This window comes from Chanos chanos, chromosome 3 (genome assembly GCF_902362185.1).
Source record: "Chanos chanos chromosome 3, fChaCha1.1, whole genome shotgun sequence".
Classification (NCBI taxonomy): Eukaryota; Metazoa; Chordata; class Actinopteri; order Gonorynchiformes; family Chanidae; genus Chanos; species Chanos chanos.
This window is the reverse complement of record NC_044497.1, coordinates 43,450,220-43,468,534: the sequence shown is the minus strand read 5'-3', so window position 1 is coordinate 43,468,534 and position 18,315 is coordinate 43,450,220. Positions and strand designations below refer to the sequence as shown.

The window sequence follows — 18,315 nt, the reverse complement described above, 5'->3', positions numbered from 1 at the left end:
TAGTTAACTCCTTTTATATATTTATAACTCTCTTTTGTATTTTCTCCTCTCTTTTATATTTTCTTTCTCAGTATACTCCTTATTCCCCTACTCTTAATCCCCTGTTTTGCTCTTCTACTCCTTGTGCTCTTATTGCTGAGTTGACCTGTTTCTCTCTTCTCACACATTTCATTGTACCGTTGACCCTGTGTCAACCTGCATATGACAAATAAACTCTTAAACTAAACTTAAACTTCCTTAGCTGCTTCCCCAGTTTATTCAGAGAGCCTAATGATGTCTCAATTACATTTTTGACACATCAGTTGGCTTTTAGCGGCATTATCATGATGTATGCTGGTATTTTTCATAGGAAGAACCAGGTACTGACACAAAGAGTTATGCTAAACTTGGCTGATTAATCATTTATTTACACTTTATCAGTAGACTGACTTGCCTAGGGTGAATTTCCACCTCAGCCATTTAAACACAACAAAAACAAACCAAAACTCCCTCTACAGTTTATCTGATGTCCAGTAGATGGCAGCATTTGAAATGGAGAGATTTAGATGCGAGTCTGAACAAGAGTACTCAAGAGTAACTTGCACGAACCTGTGACAACATACTATTAAAGAACACTACAGACTGATAACAACATGCATTTCCTTAAGAGATGCCGATTCTGACTACTCGTTTTGTGGGAATGCAGATGAAACTGTTTCACACTATCCTTCTGAAGCAATGTTTAGGTCAGACACTGGATTTTATTCAAACACGTCATTCATGATTTCTCTTTTTGTTTTAGAGATGTTTTCTTTGGCATGTTTGATTAAAAGAAAGAAGATGGGAAAGATATTTATGGTATTTTTTTAACTTCCATGTACCATGTGCACAGCTGGAAATTCAGAGGCTGCAAACCATTTTTTTAGTGGTAAACTCATGGGTATATGGATACTGTGTGTGTGTGTGTTTTCTTCTGTACCCCTGAACTTTGTATTGATGTAGCATTTTGTGATTGATTTAAATATGTATTTTGGTGAATGACTCGTTTTTTGAATGACAGTATAGGTAAACAGTAAACATAACAATGAAAAAGTGACACAGTATAAGGTTTCTAAGTTATAATTTTATGTATTAAATGATATGTTGGCATATTTCTTTCTTAGAGGCCTTTATTACAAGCTGTGTGCACTGTCTTTTTACAAGGTTTAAAAATGCCCTCTTAAACATACAAAAAATGCCACTGAAAATCAAATCCACTTAATAAAAAAGTTAATTTCTGAAACTGGTTTTAAAAAAAAGAATCCTTGGTAATAAGGCTAAAACACACACATTAAACTCTCTTTGTGCACAAGGGCAGGAATGGCACAAATTTAAGGAATAGAGAACACAGCCCACATTCAGTGAAGCTCCAGTTCTTTCCAGAGAAATTATCACACAAAGATGGAAAAGAGTCTCCATATTTTTTACGTGACCCAGTCATACGGCATTTTATCTCTCTATACTGGATATATACCGTGCTTACCTGCCCATATAGCAAAGATTAGGTCATAGATCCTTATATGTAAAACATAAATCATAGTTCACAACAAAAATATCATGATTTTTGTCCACCAGTAAAGATACTCTGCTGGGAGGATTTATCACTCCATAACCCTAAAACGTCACAAATATGGCACAAGGACAGGTATCTTAGTTCCACTCGAAGAAACACACACACACGGTAGGAGCTTAATACCCCGATCCAGTGTATAGACTGGGTATTTGCCTTAGAATTATTTTTTTAATTTTCGTCATGACGATGGTGTGGATTTTTGTTGGAAGATGTCCCCTCTAACGTAGTTTATATGCTGAAAAAGCGACATTATTGTTGGGCCTTTATTGGAAAGAGGGTGCTTTAAGCACAAGCTGGGTTAGAGTGTAAGTTCATATGTATCGCTGTACCTCTATGACCCAGAGTCCTCCGTCAATAAAACGCGAGGCACAACAGTTCAGTTCGCTAAGCGTGGGCGGCATTCACTGTGACAGTGCAGTCAACACAACTGTCATGCTCTTGAAGGAACAGTAGTTCACCTACGATTCATTAGAAGTCTCTGTTGAATAACTTCATAGCAGTAGAAGGTATGTCATTAACATAGACAACATACATGTTTAGCTCGTCCCAAGGTTTGGTTTGACTGAACAGCGACTGTGAACATATAAGATATTGCAGGCATATCAACGTGTATGCTAGCTAACTAGCCAGTTTAGCTAGTTTTAGCTCTTTTTGATCCACTGTCTGTGCTGCCGTGACAATGTCACACGCAATGCATTAAATTACCCGTGTTCGAAAGACACTCCTGAATATTAAACAGTATACTGGGCTGATGTAGTTGGGGTCTCTGTGCCCTTTAATAGCTTGTGCGCTTGCTAACATTTTAGCAAGGTTACAAAGTTCTGATCTGAACTACTTTTAGAGGTCCTGAGGACACATCGGTGTCATTGAGCTGATTTCACCTCCACTTTATATACATATGCTCGAGTTTGTTTCAGCAATTGGTCGATTGCTTACTCTTACCTAAATATTGCCAGCCTTCCATTGAATCCACCACACCTGAGGAGTGCGGAGGAACACTCAACCTGAACAGAGTTGGATGGATGAGTCTTGAAACCAGCGTTCGAGTTACATCGGCTTTCAGTTTACATTGTTATGACGGGGAGCGTAATTAAACGCAAACCACTTGCCATTTGGTAGCCCGTACTACGTTTAGGATCCAAAGTGAATCGGAGCAAGAGGACAGTTATAAGACATATACCGGGATAGTGTGCACAAACCCATAGAGCAAAGGTTTATCGCGTCTTTAACCTTTTATACCATTATGCTCTAACCGTAAAGCAACTCTACAGGTGGGGGTTTCGCTGAATTCCGTAACCGTACCGATCCGAACCCTATGAAATAACATTCTTACGGTTGGAAACAGTGGGAGAGGGCGTATGAGAATATGTTCATGAGTTGCTCACTGGGGTCTCAAATCTGGTATTCTACAAAACTGCTTTGTAACAGTTTCACAACGGAAAATGAACTTGGCCTAATTTAACTGAAACGTGCAAAATGAGTTAAACTTTCTGTCGTCTAAATTCAAATCTAATGTTTGTTCCGGAAGGTTTGCTTCTTTACTAAAGCAATAGGCTCTCCTTACATACAGGGAGATGCACCACGTATATTATGTGGATTATATGAATGTTGACGAATGACAATAAATTGACATGTGACCAGACTTTTTTTCCCCTTTATTTTTCAGCACAATGGGGTTCTTACTCTCCAAATCCATGGACCAAAACTTCAAAAACCAGCAGGAATTTATGCTTCTCAATGCTCGGCTACAGGTAAAAGTGTAATGGGCGAGGGGTAGAGAAGGAGAGGAGTAGTTGGGATAACTGCACCTTTATCACTGAAGGGGAAATATCCATACCGCACGAAAAATATGCTCAATGTCGTTCAGCACAAAGAATCTATAAATAGTGGGCTGTCTTCCCATCACTGTTCATTTTCAACATGCAGTTTTCACACCGCAACTGAGTATAAGAATATATATTCATCCATGTACAAGTGTAAATGTCACTGAATGTTGATTTTACATTTTTATTTGTGTTTATACTTATGAAAGGTGGAAACCCACTTGAGCAAACACTTTGTGTGCTGGATACGATAAACTAGTGAGGTCTGTGTGTAGCCAAAGAATGTGAAGAGCCGTGAAAAACTGTGATGACTTCTGTATTAATGTGTCTCTGTATTGATCCATATAGCTGTGTGCAATGAATTATGTTTACCCTCCATCACAAATCTTAATGTTAAATAAATCCAGGATGGTTGCATTATCCTGGAATTTACCAAATATATTCCCAGATATTTTCAGCCCCTTACATGGCATTTCATGGTATTGATTTACCTCATGCTGCACATACAGAAAGGTTCACATCAGTGACCTCCAGTGTGCGTTCACTCGGAGAAAGGGATTCTGATATCACGACAGACCTTTTGTGTGTGTTGTCTTATTTCTGTCCCCATTCTTTTTCCATTCTCTTGAAGAGATTGCTAGCCAGGTGCAGAGATTGCGTCTGCAGCACCCCTGCAGCAAGCTGAGAGGTGTAAACTGCTTGTTTTATTACAATCGTTAAGGAAGGTTACTGTCCTCGCTACCAAAATCTTTGGGTTTTTTTTGTTTTGTTCTGTTTTGTTTTGTTTTTTTAAACTCTTCCTGGATGTGTTTTTGATTTATTTTTGCCTGTGAGGCAATCTGCACCTGAGATCTGTGAGCCGGGCACTTCGGTATCATTATCAGCACTGAAAACCTCCACATTCTGACAGTCTTATTAAGCATTCTCTAAAATATGGCTCTGTTTGTCCTTCTCTGTGCACCTTAAACACAATAAATAATGGGTAATAATGGTTTGATTGATGCTGGGGTAGCTCTGATTTAGTTTGGGTACTCCTCTGGTTAAGGTCAGGCCTGTGACTCAACCTTCTCAGCTGCATTTCAAAATGATGATTTTTCGTTTACTCTGAATACCAGCCCCCTGTCTGTGTGAACAGATTAAGAGTTTGTTTCTTCTGAATGAATTTTTAATATTCTGAATACCGAACCGACCATTACACATACTTTTCTCATTTGAATGTGAGAAAAGACCTGAGAGTGAAATTTGAGAGTGAATGAAAGTTTGAGACTGATCTAATCGCAGCACAGAGATCACTCTCGTGTTATCCACTCTGTGCTTGTGGTCTTTCACATTGTAAAATCAGAAATACCGTCACATTTCTTTACCATTTATATATCCAGAGTAAACTTAAAACATGAGTTATAATAACTTGAAATGCTCCACTGTTCTTTACTTCCCATGACTGTTAATTCTGTATTATAGTTTATAGCATTGTTCTCTACTTTTCTTTTATATATATATATATATATATATATATATATATGAGTGTGTGTCTATCTATCTATCTAGATCTATATTTGTGTGTGTGTGTGTGTGTGTGTATAGGCTACACACACACACACAAATATAGATCTAGATAGACAGATAGACAACACAGACACACACACACACACACACACACACACATATATATATATATATATATATATATATATATATATATATATATATATATATATAAAGAGAGAGAGAGATTTACATTATTCTGTTTTAATGGTTCTCAATGCATTATTATATAGTGACCAGTACACAGAGAGGCAGAGGCAGTTATAAGAGACTGAAGGAGGTTAATAGGTTTCCTTGTCAAGTAATTATCAAATATGTCCCTATCTTAGAACTCAAAACATTCAGGTCTTGCCATACGTTTGACCTGTTTTAATAGATATAGAAGATATAGGAGAATGGCGGCAATACATTTGATCTAATTTCACAATTTAAATTGTATCACCAGATCATATTTAATAAAGATGTTCTTTTATATGTGTACAACAATGTGTGTGACTTTAAAAGAGTGAATCTACAGAGCCAAACAAACTTTACATAGTTCTAGACAGTGAAAATTTGCTTTGTTCGTGTTTGATTCATAGAAGTTTACAACAACATTTCAATGAAAACTGTAAAATTGCTTTTCTTAATTGAGTATTCTTAATCTGAAAAATTATTTTAAATTTGTTATGGCTGAAAAGCTTGGTGTAACATCATTTTTCAACTCCTTGCACTGCGTAGGTTTCTGACTCGTGTGTATTTTTTGACCATGTATCCATTAGACTGATGAAATCGGTGCAAAAATAACCAAACTTATTTATTTCAAGCTGCATTTACAATGATTTCTACTCACATCTAAAATACCGTGATGTTATTCTCGTTTCGGCAATGGTTAGGTGAATATTCTGGAATCTATTTATAATTGCTAAGTGCATATGAGGACGTGGTCTGTTCTCAGCCTCGTGTAAGTCCAAATGAAGAAGGTCGTCAATACTGTAGGCATCTCAGCGTGCAATCTAGAAATGTGAAATTATGCTATGACAGTTTGGATGATACCATACAACGATCTGTCAGATGAGTGCGTAACAGTGGTTTGTGTGTGTGTGTGTGTGTGTGTGTGTGTGTGTGTGTGTGTGTGTGTGTGTGTGTGTGTGTCGGTTTGTGATCTACTTTAAGCCACATCCATTAAGATGTCAGACCAGAGTGTGTGTGTTTCAGGGCTGATCTTTTCACATTTTGTCAGTCAAGCCTTAATGACCATTTGACCATATTTGAGCGTTAGACTGCACACACTTGCGTCACGGGCATATTGTTTGGAAGAGAAATGACATTTCAATATGTCAGCCTTTGCTCTTCTCCCCTCCTTCCCTCTTTTTCTCTCTGTCAGAGATGCAGTAGCTACTGTCAGTTCATCACGTCTGAAATTGAAATTGATGACATCTTAATATGACCATTGAACAAATATTTAAATTGTAGAGTTTCTGCATATTATTCTGTTATCGTGATGGTGTGATTGAAGAATGGAATAAGTGTGTGGAGTATGAATGAAAGAGACAGGTGTGTGTGTGTGTGTGCGCGCTGTATGCATGTAGGTAAGAGGGGCAGAGATACAATTGTCATGGACATTGGCAGGTACCTTTGAATGGGCTTCCTGTGACTTTCCTTGTCGATTAAGCTGTCGTCCCACTTTGGTGTGTATCTGATCACTAAGATTGGTCTATTTGGTAGACCTGTATTATTACCTGAAATAGGATGCAAGGACTCTTTTCAGCAGGGGCGAGTCAGTATTTTATGGCTTTGTTTACTGCGTTTTTTTACACAGCTAAGTTCTGCTGCTGTGTTCTATTGCCACATCCTATCACTGCATATCAGTTTAGAATGTTCAGATGTGATGTTCGGATGTCATCTCCCATGTTATCATATCTGCATGGACTAAAGCAATCAGGTCTCATAGCTGTTGAAATTAAAAAGAGTCCAACAAAAGCCAGCTCTGACAGTCTGAGGTTCTTTATTTGTGTCTGGAGGTGGTATGACCGGGAGAGAGGGTATGACATGCCTGGACATGTGGGATTGGTCAACTGGCCCAGACTCTGAACAGCAGTGTCAACTTTCCGTCTGGTTTACCGTTAACGGACTGGTCAGGAAATCTTTACACATGGCCTTTCGGTGAAATGTCAGTGAACTTCCCACTGGATGCAACTCCGCTTCCGCTTCGTCACCTCCACCCTCCTCTGTCTGTCTCCCTCTCTCCTTTTCTCTCTCACGACTCTTTGACAACTTACTTTGGCTGGACTAAGCTGGAGGAGTGGATACTTCCCCCTGCTCAGTGACTGAAAGCCATATGGAAGACTCAGCTGAGTTTCATACCACCTCCAGAATGAAATAAAGAAGCACAATTTTTATTTTTCTTCCTGCGTTTGGCTCTTTTTCCCTGCAAACTACATACAAACCTTCTTTTATCTTTTATGTGTTGCAGTGTCCAATTTAACTTTTAGATATATACTCGGAAAGTTCTTGTTAAGTGTTTTTTTTCTCACGCTGAGATGAACTGCTAAATAGAGCAATATATTGTAAACTTAATGAAAAGTGTGTTAAATACCATGGAAAATACACAGGACTTTAAAGGGGACATTGGACTGTATCTTAACTGCGCATCTCTGCCTTCCTGGCTCTGTGCCATCCCACTTTCTATAAGGTTCATCATTCCTGTGTCCTTGGAGCTAGATGTCTGTGACTAGTGCTCCATTGCTTTAACAAATATCATGAAGGGAGTTGGAGGGCTGGGCTGAGTAAGTGCAGATGAGAATCCTCACCTGTCTGATGGTTATCAGCTCTACTGAAGCTAAGACCATATCCCCCACACATTAACCAGCTCCAGCCTGGCGGCAGAACATTCTAATATATGTTAAGCCATTAGGAGTGGACCCGAGTTAAGACTGTGTTGATGATGTTATTCAGTTTTTATATTTAATGTATATTTATTGGACCCCTAGAACCAATAAGGGCTGATTTGCACCACAATGGAGCTGAAAATGTACTGAAACACAGTTGAAAAAGAACTATCACACGGGTACTCTAGGCATCTAGGATATGCCCCCCCCCCCAAAAAGTTATGTTATTACATAACTTCTATTTATTTATTTTCTTCTGTAGGGTTTCTGCCAATTATTTAAGTTAATACCTTTATGCTATCAGGGTATGATGTACTTTGGCACATCTTATAGTGAAACCATTATGTAGTGATATCATTATATATATTTTTTTTCTGCCAGTGATTAATTCATACCCCATTATGATATTATTTAAAACAACATTTTTACAGACTCCTAAAGTAATTCTAAATATAAAACAAGAAACAATGGATTACATGCAAGTGTTCAACCTCCCTCAGTCAGTATTTGAAAGAGACAGATTTTATAATGATGAATGCACTTGAGTAAATGCATACTGGCTTTGCACATTATAAAACTGCAGGGTGCACTGCAGGGTAAAAATGGAGTGAATGGAGTTCTTTGTTTGTTTCTTCACAGGCTTTTGTTCTGTCACCTTCTCCATGGAGCCCAGATTTGTGAAGCACCCTGTAAATTGACAGATATGCAGACCCTCCTATCTCAGCTGTGAGAGGTCATAATTTTGTCAGAGCTGTTACGGGACCTCTTGATGGCCTTCCTGGTTTGCTCAGATACCCATTTTTTTGATGCCGCTTTGTTCTGTATCACAGAACATTCTTGATAACGGACTTTGTTATGCCACAGGGATGTTCCGTATCTTGGAAATTTTCCTGTAGTCATCCTTTGATTGGTGACCGTCAATAATCTCCTCAGTTTAATTGTCTCATGTAAAACCACGCTACTCACTGAGAACAATATGAAGAGAACGATATTGTTCTAGTTTCTCTTCAGGTATTGACCCATAAAATGTAGTCCAAGCATTTCCATGTCAGCTGATCGCATCAATCATGATGAGTACTGCGAAAGCCTTTCTTTGTACATGTAATTATCCTTTCTGATGTTTGGTCATCAACTTTTTCCAGAGTTTGCAGAAGTGTCTAGATGTCCTATCAAAATCGCATACTGTGGTTAATGCATAGTGACGGTACCAAGTTTAAGAATCCAGGGTCATAGTAATCAGGGGATAAGTTGAATCAGATGTCATAATTTTGAGACAGGGCAAAAATATGCTGTCTTGTCAGTTATCAGGAGAGGAGTTTAGAACTGTTGTCATAGAGGACTCTCATGAACTATTGTTCAATGAATTTAAGACTATAACTATGTTCAATTCATGTTCTATGCTCCAGTAATGTGGAGAGTAACGTCTCAATTGCTCACAAGCTTAAACGCAATGACAGAACCTTTGCCTGGTGATTTCTCTTCCCTGATTTAGTCTCGATGTGAGCACTCCTTGTTTGGAAAGCCAGCCAAGATAGTTACAAGATAGTGATTCATCCAAGCTCAGTTTTCTATTTACTCAATGATGATCAGAAGAATTTTGTACTTATTCAATATATTTTACCTTTTTATACTCCTTATGCAATTAGGTGAGAATTTTCAACATTTGCCTCGCATAACCTGACTTATAATTTGAAAGCGCAGCAATATACTATTTATGACGACCATAATTGTCCAAAATGGGGCTTAAAATGAGGAAGATTAATTTTATAACCTAATATACATCTTAACATAGCTGACGTCTTTTTCTGCAGAAAGCTTTCGGAGCCCTACACAATAATCAGGCCTCAATTCTATACAAGATGCTTACTGCTGGTTAATAAGCACTCAGAGACGACCTGTTAGAGAGAAAGGAGTTGATTAGAAACAGGAAATGAATACTTGTGCGCATTGTTAATTTCTCTGAAATGGCTGCCCTTTTAGCTCAGCAGGGACATGAATGACATCAAGACAATTTGTGTTGCCCATCATAATTCAATAGGTTCTCATTTTTAACTCCAAGCCTTCACATGTTTACAGTGATTTTGAAGTAATGGCACATTCGTGAGTATTTTAGTGGTTGAGTGGTTTGAGGAACCTGATATCAAGCACCCGATTAATAATCCATTTAGCAAAATCAATGAGATGAACTCAGACTGCTTAAACGTGACAAAAAGAAAATTTATCATAAAATTGATTTATTTCAGTGTCTTGCATGTATAATGTTGCTCAACACATATACTCCTTTAAAACACTGTCAGACAGGCGAGTAAATTACAAGTACTGGGACATAAATACATGATTGGATTCAGATACATGCAACTCATGTTAAAAATGATATAAGACTCATTTGCAGACTGGTCACAATACTGTAACATCTATAAATGGATTTGAAAATTAATCATGAGAACATGAAGATTCTTTTCTCCACAATGTGATTTTAAATATTTTTAATCTGTAAATATTGATTGCCTTCCTATCAGTGAAACCATCTTCATGTTACAACACACAATTCTCTACCCCTTTATTTTCAGTTTAAATAAGAACCTCTAGATCCTCATTCTGCACCGTAAATTTTTCTCATTTAGTCTCACAAGGAATACATTATATTTTTCTGTTCTCTTTTTTCTTGCAAACAGGAAATGGCACACAGAAAAACTGCACCAAGTCAACCTTGAAACAAAACATGCAAATTTTGTCGTAGGTCAGTGGTCGAAAACCTCCCATCTCATTTTGAGGCTGCTGAGAGATCCATTGTGTGGATTTACAAAGAAAGCAGGACCTCTGAGGGTCAAACAGACAGAGAGCTCTGGGTACTGTCCTTAAGCATCTGAATGGACCAATACACCCAAAAGAGCTCATAAGAATACTAATAAACAGCTTGAATTAATGTAATAGGAGGGAAGAATTGTGTGGATGAGTCGCTCCATTAACTGGCTGTGTGTTCTTTTGCTGTTTGACCTGAAATGGTGTCCAATGCAGAGCCACTGATATGTAGTTTCCTGGTCAGTCAGGGCAGAGCAGCTTTAGAAATGGATTTGCGTCTCAGTGATGCCCGTGCGCGCGTGTGTGTGCGTGTGTGTGTGTGTGTGTGTGTGTTTGTGTCTGTGTGTAGTCATTCATTAACTCTACTCCTTTGGCCTCGTTTCACTGCAGGGCTTTTATGTGTAATAAAAGCTAAATCTATCCCTCCATCTGCACCACCACCCCCCTCCCCACAGTTTCCAATAATCCCCCAGCCCAGTCCTTCACTCCCTCCGTTCTTCACTCCCTCCGTTATCACACCCCGTACCTTCAATCTGCATCCTTAGGAGTACATGTCTCACCTGAGGCAAGGATGTAACAGCTCTCTCACAGTTCATTCAGTTTTTTCATCTCACATTTTCCGTCCTCTGCTTCCAGTTTGTCTGATTGTCAATACATCCATCTATTTCTCCCTCTCGTCCTTGCAGATGGAGCGTCAGATAATGATGCAGAATCAGATGAGGGAGAGGCAGATGGCCATGCAGATTGCCTGGTCAAGAGAGTTTCTCAAATACTATGGAGCCTTCTTCAGTCTTGCCACTTTTGGCCTCACTGTAGGGTTAGTACACACACACACACACACACACACACACACCAAGAAACAGAACTGGGAGACACTTTATTAAATCTTTTTGTGATGTAGACATTGATTGCTTTGAAGAACAATAACATGAATAGACCTGTATGTTCTGTAGTTTAGATTGAGACAAAAGGATTAAATGGACACAGTTGTTGTGCAACAAAGACATCGGTGACGCGGCCAGATTGGCCAGGGTCCATACGACCCCAGTTGTGTTTGCGAGTGGGTAACCGGCAGGGTTAAAGGGAAAAAGGGAAAAAAACGGGTGATGTCTAAATCAGGAGAAAATGGGGTAAAAACGGGTGATGTCTAAATCAGGAGAAAATGGGGTAAAAACGGGTGATGTCTAAATCAGGAGAAAAGGGGAAAAACGGGTGATGTCTACATCAGGAAAAAGGGGGGAAAACGGGTGATGTCCAAATCAGGAGAAAAGGGGGGGAAAACGGGTGATGTCTAAATCAGGAGAAAAGGGGGTAAAAACGGGTGATGTCTAAATCAGGAGAAAAGGGGGTAAAAACGGGTGATGTCTAAATCAGGAGAAAAGGGGGGAAAACGGGTGATGTCTACATCAGGAGAAAAGGGGGGAAAACGGGTGATGTCTACATCAGGAGAAAAGGGGGTAAAAACGGGTGATGTCTAAATCAGGAGAAAAGGGGGAAAAACGGGTGATGTCTAAATCAGGAGAAAAGGGGGTAAAAACGGGTGATGTCTAAATCAGGAGAAAAGGGGGGGAAAGGCATGTGATAAAATGTACACAGTTGTGAACTACTATGGAGTGAATTATGCATTGACTAAACATGCATGTTTCCACTCAGTCTTTCTATTCTAATATGCTGTAGTTTCCAGAACTCTTCTGATGCCTGTGTCCTCTCTCTGCTTTGTCTGTCTGTAGATTAGTGCATAGTCAGATCAGTGGAATCACTATGGCTGTGTCCGAAATGGCATACTACATACTACTCGCATACTTATTATGACGTAAAAGTAGTAAGTAGTATGCAGTATGTGAAAAATAAATAAATTTTGCAGTACACGACAGTTACCCGGATGATGTACTACTCTGGCGAAAATTTCTAGTATACATCCCGAGCTCACTTCGTCGGGTAGTGCATCCCACGAAGCAACGCGGTGATTTCCAACTGTCAAAAAAAAATTAAAAACATGGCGGACAGCGACAGAAGTGGCTTCAACTTCAACTGCAGCTGCAGTTCCGAATATAAATGTATCAGTTGCATATTTTGGTGTAATAAGTCTTCATACACTTTCTTATAGGGCTACTTTTGATAGATATTTGTTGTAGTCGTATGTTGTTCGATTTTAACAGAGGAGATAGCCCAACCGATAGCAAACGTGTAGTACACTACACGAAAGTTCTCATAATTGCGTACCATACTGTATACTAGTGTGTGGAGTAGCGTGCAGTATACAGTGTATACTAGGCTAGTGTGCAGTATGCAGTACGCTAGTATGCCATTTCGGACACAGCCTATGTCTTGCAGTGATTGTAACCATCAGTATTCTCAATGTTGTTTGATATGTGTTACCCTCTGCAGTGTGGAGGTGTTTCAAACTAAGCCAGTGTAGTCACTGTTAACATGGCATGTCATATAGTATAGTTTTCACAGTCTAGTTTTCATGCACTGTATATAGTTTTTGTTGTCCAGCATATATGCCATAAGTAGGGTAGTTTTGTATAACTGGTGTCATTTATGTAGACGCTATCTTGACATAATAGTTTTATGCCATACATGGTACTGTTTTTATTTACCATATACAGGATATTGAAACACACTTTTAATATGAAGTTGTTTTATTTTTCTGATGTGTGTTGGTTGTGTGTTTGCCGTTTGTCTTTGACAGAGCAGTTAGGAGAAAGAAGCCAGGTCTGTTTGCTCCGGTCATCCCTCTGAGCTTCATTCTGGTTTATCAGCTGGACATGGCCTATGGGACATTTGTTCATCGCATGAGGGGTATGATCATGTCCTCTATTTCTTTTATTTCATACTGTATACTGTGAAAGATCATGAGAGAGTGTATGGGCAAGTTAGGGTCAGTCTCCAGCTCAGTGCTGGAAAGGTGGTTATTTATAGTTAACCGCCTATGTACTTGAAAGTGTCACAGTGAAGATAGTGGTCCAAGTGCATTACATCGCTTAATACTGCTATGCAACCTGTAATGTGAGAAGATACAGCTGGCTTCAGACATATTGGATGAAGCGTATGCTAACCTGAGGTGTTTTCCTTATGGGTAATTGTGAGGTGTTTTCCTCATGGGTAATTGTGCGTTCCATGTGGTCCAGAAAATGGTAGGAAAAAAGATAGAGTGGGAAACTAAGAAATAATATCTTAAAAAATCTAATTTGGAATTTCACCATTCTCCTTTTCCTCCTAAATTCAACCCCTAATCAAAACCTGCTGTAATAGTTTGAAACCTTAAACAATCTTTGTAAGTTGGATCATCTGTGTTTCACTGCACTGACTACTGAAAACTGATGTAATAAGACATTTCTGACATTGTTAAATTCTCTTAGGATTGTGTGCTCTGTTTTCTGGTACCCCAGACAGACTGGTATTTTACGATGGACCCAACTAGTTGTCAGTTAAGCAGATAGATTTGTTTTTTAGATCATTTGTAAACGTTTAGCCAAATCAGGTGCTAACTGGTCCGGTCTTTCAGATATGCAAAGGTTTGCAGAAGATTTAATAATCTCAGAAGTTTAACATAGGTACTTTTTTTGTCAAATAAGGACTTAAATAGCTCAAAATAAAGCCTATAGACAAAAACAGTTATTGTTAATATTTAATCTTTTGTAAATGGCAATGTCATCTTTCCAATTTCATTACAGAGGAGGCTGAAGTGATCATGACTCAGGAACACGGCCGTTTGGATTTGCCTCACGGAACGCCGACGTTTGAGAGCATTGAAAAAGCCCGGCGAGCCAAATCCTCCCTCTCATCTCTTCTGGAGAAATGAGACATGAGCTGGAGGCATGGTCAGACTGTCACTCACACGGGGCCTTAATCAACCATCCACTGTACTCATCCTCACCCAGTTAACGCTCGCCTTCACAGCTGAAGCAGAGATGTCAAAAAATTATTGTGTAACAGCAGCAGCAAACAACAAACGCCTCAACCAACCACTGCTCTCCATACCCGACAAACATTTAGCCTGTTTAGAGATGTATAGTCAGTTTAGAAGTGTATAGTCAGTTTAGAAGCAGACATTTAGTCATTCCCCAACCAGTTTGTGATAGGATCTAAGTAGTCCAACCAGTAATTGTTATGGTGGTCATTCACTGTAGCCGGAAATATCCGCCATCAATCACTGCACAACCATTCGTAGAGGAGTCATTTTAGCATTTGCAGCTAGTTAAGCTAAAGTTTTGCTGTGCAGTCTTTTGGTCATGCTGACTTTTGAATCTTAACACTCAGGCTAGGATTGAAATCCAGCTTTATTATTTCTTATATGTGCTGAAGACTAAGAATAAAATGCACTACTTTAGAGTGTGTTTATCCACATTTACATGTAAAATGGCTCCTGTTTGGCACTGACAGAATGGCCTGTATTGAATACTTTGATGTGGTCGTTGCTGTATTATCCCACTGTCATTAGATACATGAAACATGAAAATGTATCTGTAAAAATGACTTACAAGTGCAAAATATTGACTGAAGACAGTGTCGGAGGATATTAAGGTACATAAAGATTATGTAAATGATTTATGTTGTAATTAGACCCTTAACACAAATGACCGACATCTTTACAAAAGGAAAAAGTTGCACTTATTTTTATATATATATATATTTGGGTTTGTTTGTTTGAGGTTTGGTTTTTTGGGGGGTGTTTTGAAAAGAAAAATGTGTTCCTAAATACATTAAACTCAGTTTTTAGTAGTAAACCATGTCCATTTAAGCAACATTTCAACAAAAGGACGTACTGAAGCTGCCATCTGTCTTACTGAAGCTGCCATATGTAGAAAAAAAGTTGAAAGATGTATGTCTGTCCATCAGTACATGTGATGCTCTGATGAAATTTCTATCAGGAGTAAAATCACTCACTGCAAACCCCTTACTGTCGGTGGTTCTTTTGTCTCATAAAAGAAAAAATAATTTTACTGTGTCATCAACTTCTCTGAATCACTCAACTTACTTAAATGCTTTAACACCAGACAAAAACAGGTGGGGTCCAGTTAGGGACGGGGGGGTAAGAATGACGTCGGTCAATGAATGCTGAGGTTCTATATAAGAATCCGAACAATTACGAAGGAACAGCATCAAAAAAGGTGCAGAAATCGAGTACTACAGTGCGTCGTCTCCTCAACCACTGCGCTGAAAACGCAAGAAATAGAGTAGGATCACAGTTTCAAAGCCGACCCAAAAGAGAGCGGACGAACTTTTTTTTTTTACTTCGCACGGTGTTCAGCAGACAGGAGGTCAGATCAAAGAACAATGTGTAGATTACTTTCTGTGGTTCTAGTCAGTATTTACACTATATCCATGTGTACTGGCGCTCACAGCGCAAGCAAAGCCGCATTACCCAGAGATTACGGAGTGAAACTGTGCGGCAGAGAGTTCATCCGAGCCGTTATCTTCACCTGTGGCGGGTCCAGGTGGAAGCGGTCTGTGGATCTGGACCTAACTGGAAGTAACGAAATCAGTAAGTCTACTGCCATCACATCATAAAGTAGTTAGAATAACTTTTGATCCAGCTTCTGAAAACGACGCTTAATTTCGCATAAACTCACACAATAGACAATGTGCCTTTTTATATTGTCCGTCGCCAGGTTGTACCTGTTTCGCTCGCACTGAAGTAAGAACATAGGGTAAGAAAGAACACAGAGTTTTAGATTTTAAATTTGCGCGACTTTATCTCACATGGACATCTCCACCGGTATTTTAGAAATAAGAGAAAGTTAGGGGAAAGTGATTAATTGAAAATTAGGTATGTTTATCTGACAACAATTTCGCAAAACCGATTTCAGAACCAAGGACAACAGTTCATTTTGATTCCGCTTAAAACGCCGAAAATTAATGTATCCTGCCATACATCTCTGTCTCTCTCTCTCTCTCCCTCATCGTGTCTCATAGATTGACTGCAAATAAACATCCAGTGATGCGGTTATTTTAAAATTCGCATCAGTGTTGCAAATGGGGAAAAAATCGCATTTCCTGCGCAGAGATAAACTTTCAATTTCATACCGCCATACCAGTGCTCAGTTAAATGAGACTGTATTCAACATGAGCAAACGCTGAGAACTGACAATGAGGAAACAGCTTAGAAGAAAGTAGGTTACCTATTGGAGAAACTGTTGAGATTTCACAAGCTTGTTTTTGTGTACGTTAAACGATGCTGTCTCATTTAATTAATTTACATATTTGTCCGCACACATTTCAAAGACAGATAACGTATTTTAGCTCCAAGTATTTCCTACCGCGAGAACAATTGATGGGATTTTCGTGAGGTCCTCATAAAAAGGGGAATAGAATTCAGTTAGAGCGCAGTGTTGTTCTGAGGACATATTTGTTCCATCCAGAAAATTACCCGTGTAGAAACTGAAATAATAAAACACCGTTGGCCTATCAAAGCAGTTTGTAGCGAGAGATGAGGGGCTGACGAGAGGACACAGTGCGCTCAAAAGTTTGTAGAACAAAAGAGTCCAAATGAACTAGTCTTATCTTCGCAAATTAATTGTGCTTGTTAGTATGTGGTTCTATATAATTGCCGCTCATTCCAGTCAGTAGAAGTTATGGAGCCTAAAATGACCTCAGAGACATCAGAATGACAAGAAAGTGATATTTGCATTTAAAGAAGTTTACAAAGTGAAATTGCAGTTTACATTTAGAATAAAATTTCTCTTTAAATCATTAGGGGCAAATGGAAATAATGCCCGTTTACAGTGACGGGCATCGCTCGATTTATTCATTTTCGTTTAAAGTGAGCAGCGTGACTTCGTTAAATAATTCCAATTTATAGTTAATGGCACGGTTGAGTGTAAAAACAATTACGTCAGAATGTCTCAACGATAGCACGTTTTATTTCCTGTCACCTGGAACGACAATCTTCCGAACATTCAGCAGTCTAATCCAAAAGAATACTAGAGGACCCTTTGAGAGCTCTTTGTATTCAAATCCCGCTAACATTAGCCTACTTATCTACATTCAACAAGAATGGGACAACGATGAAATATGTCTTAGATATCTAAACAGGTTCTGAGCCTTGTATACAAATTATTCTGGCTGTCAGAAATATGAACGTGTACAGATGTGATTGTTTGCATTCTTGATCTAATGAACCATATGTACAACTTTACAGATGACCAAATCAGTCTCAAGTTCCATTTTGAACACTGTCACTGTTCAGGTGGCACAAGCAGATATAAAGGGTATAGATAGCCCCAGCTGTTCAAGATGCACAAAGGAGCTATCTTGAATGTCCATTCCTTTCATTCTTTCCTCCTTAGATCCCTTTCTTCTGAGCTCCTACTCTAACCCCAAGAACAGAGACGATGAGCTCAGCTGGTCTCAGAGTCTACAACTCGCAGCGGCAAACCAACCTTCCCTCCTCTCTTCATCCGCCTCCTCCCCCTCTCTTTCTGAACTCCTACAAGCAATGGATGACCAGGCTCAGGGAAGGGGAGATCTGGATTTCAGTGAGGGAGCAGAGCAAGGAGGAGTCACTGGCTGGCTGGGAGCACTGTTCTCTTCCACAGCACTGGAAGGGGACCAAGCAAGGAGCACAAAAATTACCTGGCCACACCCAGACAGAAAGAAGAGAAACTTTTCAGTGGGTGTGGCAGGCATGTGCTGTAACCAGGGCTGTACAAAGAACGACATTGGCCGACTTTGCTGA

At 39.2% G+C, this 18,315-nt stretch overlaps 2 protein-coding genes across 2 annotated transcripts; both read left to right on the top strand.

Annotated features, from left to right (window-relative positions):
• The first annotated feature begins 2,008 nt into the window (after positions 1-2,008).
• Positions 2,009-15,297, top strand: plgrkt (plasminogen receptor, C-terminal lysine transmembrane protein). The gene is made up of 5 exons (XM_030768812.1): positions 2,009-2,097; positions 3,258-3,342; positions 11,318-11,448; positions 13,327-13,436; positions 14,312-15,297. The coding sequence occupies exons 2-5, from the start codon at positions 3,262-3,264 to the stop codon at positions 14,437-14,439; spliced, it is 450 nt and encodes a 149-aa protein (XP_030624672.1). The 5' UTR covers positions 2,009-2,097; positions 3,258-3,261; the 3' UTR covers positions 14,440-15,297.
• Positions 15,298-15,914: 617 nt separating this feature from the next.
• rln1 (relaxin 1) lies at positions 15,915-18,315 on the top strand. Its single transcript, XM_030768811.1, has 2 exons — positions 15,915-16,122; positions 17,927-18,315. The coding sequence occupies exons 1-2, from the start codon at positions 15,915-15,917 to the stop codon at positions 18,313-18,315; spliced, it is 597 nt and encodes a 198-aa protein (XP_030624671.1).

Bases quoted from the DNA above. Each gene is read 5' to 3' on its own strand.
- plgrkt (XM_030768812.1), top strand. From the start codon at position 3,262: ATGGGGTTCTTACTCTCCAAATCCATGGACCAAAACTTCAAAAACCAG. The intron at 3,343-11,317 runs GTAAAAGTGTAA...TCGTCCTTGCAG, and splicing joins TTCTCAATGCTCGGCTACAG to ATGGAGCGTCAGATAATGAT. The intron at 13,437-14,311 runs GTATGATCATGT...ATTTCATTACAG, and splicing joins ATTTGTTCATCGCATGAGGG to AGGAGGCTGAAGTGATCATG.
- rln1 (XM_030768811.1), top strand. From the start codon at position 15,915: ATGTGTAGATTACTTTCTGTGGTTCTAGTCAGTATTTACACTATATCC. The intron at 16,123-17,926 runs GTAAGTCTACTG...TTTCCTCCTTAG, and splicing joins AACTGGAAGTAACGAAATCA to ATCCCTTTCTTCTGAGCTCC.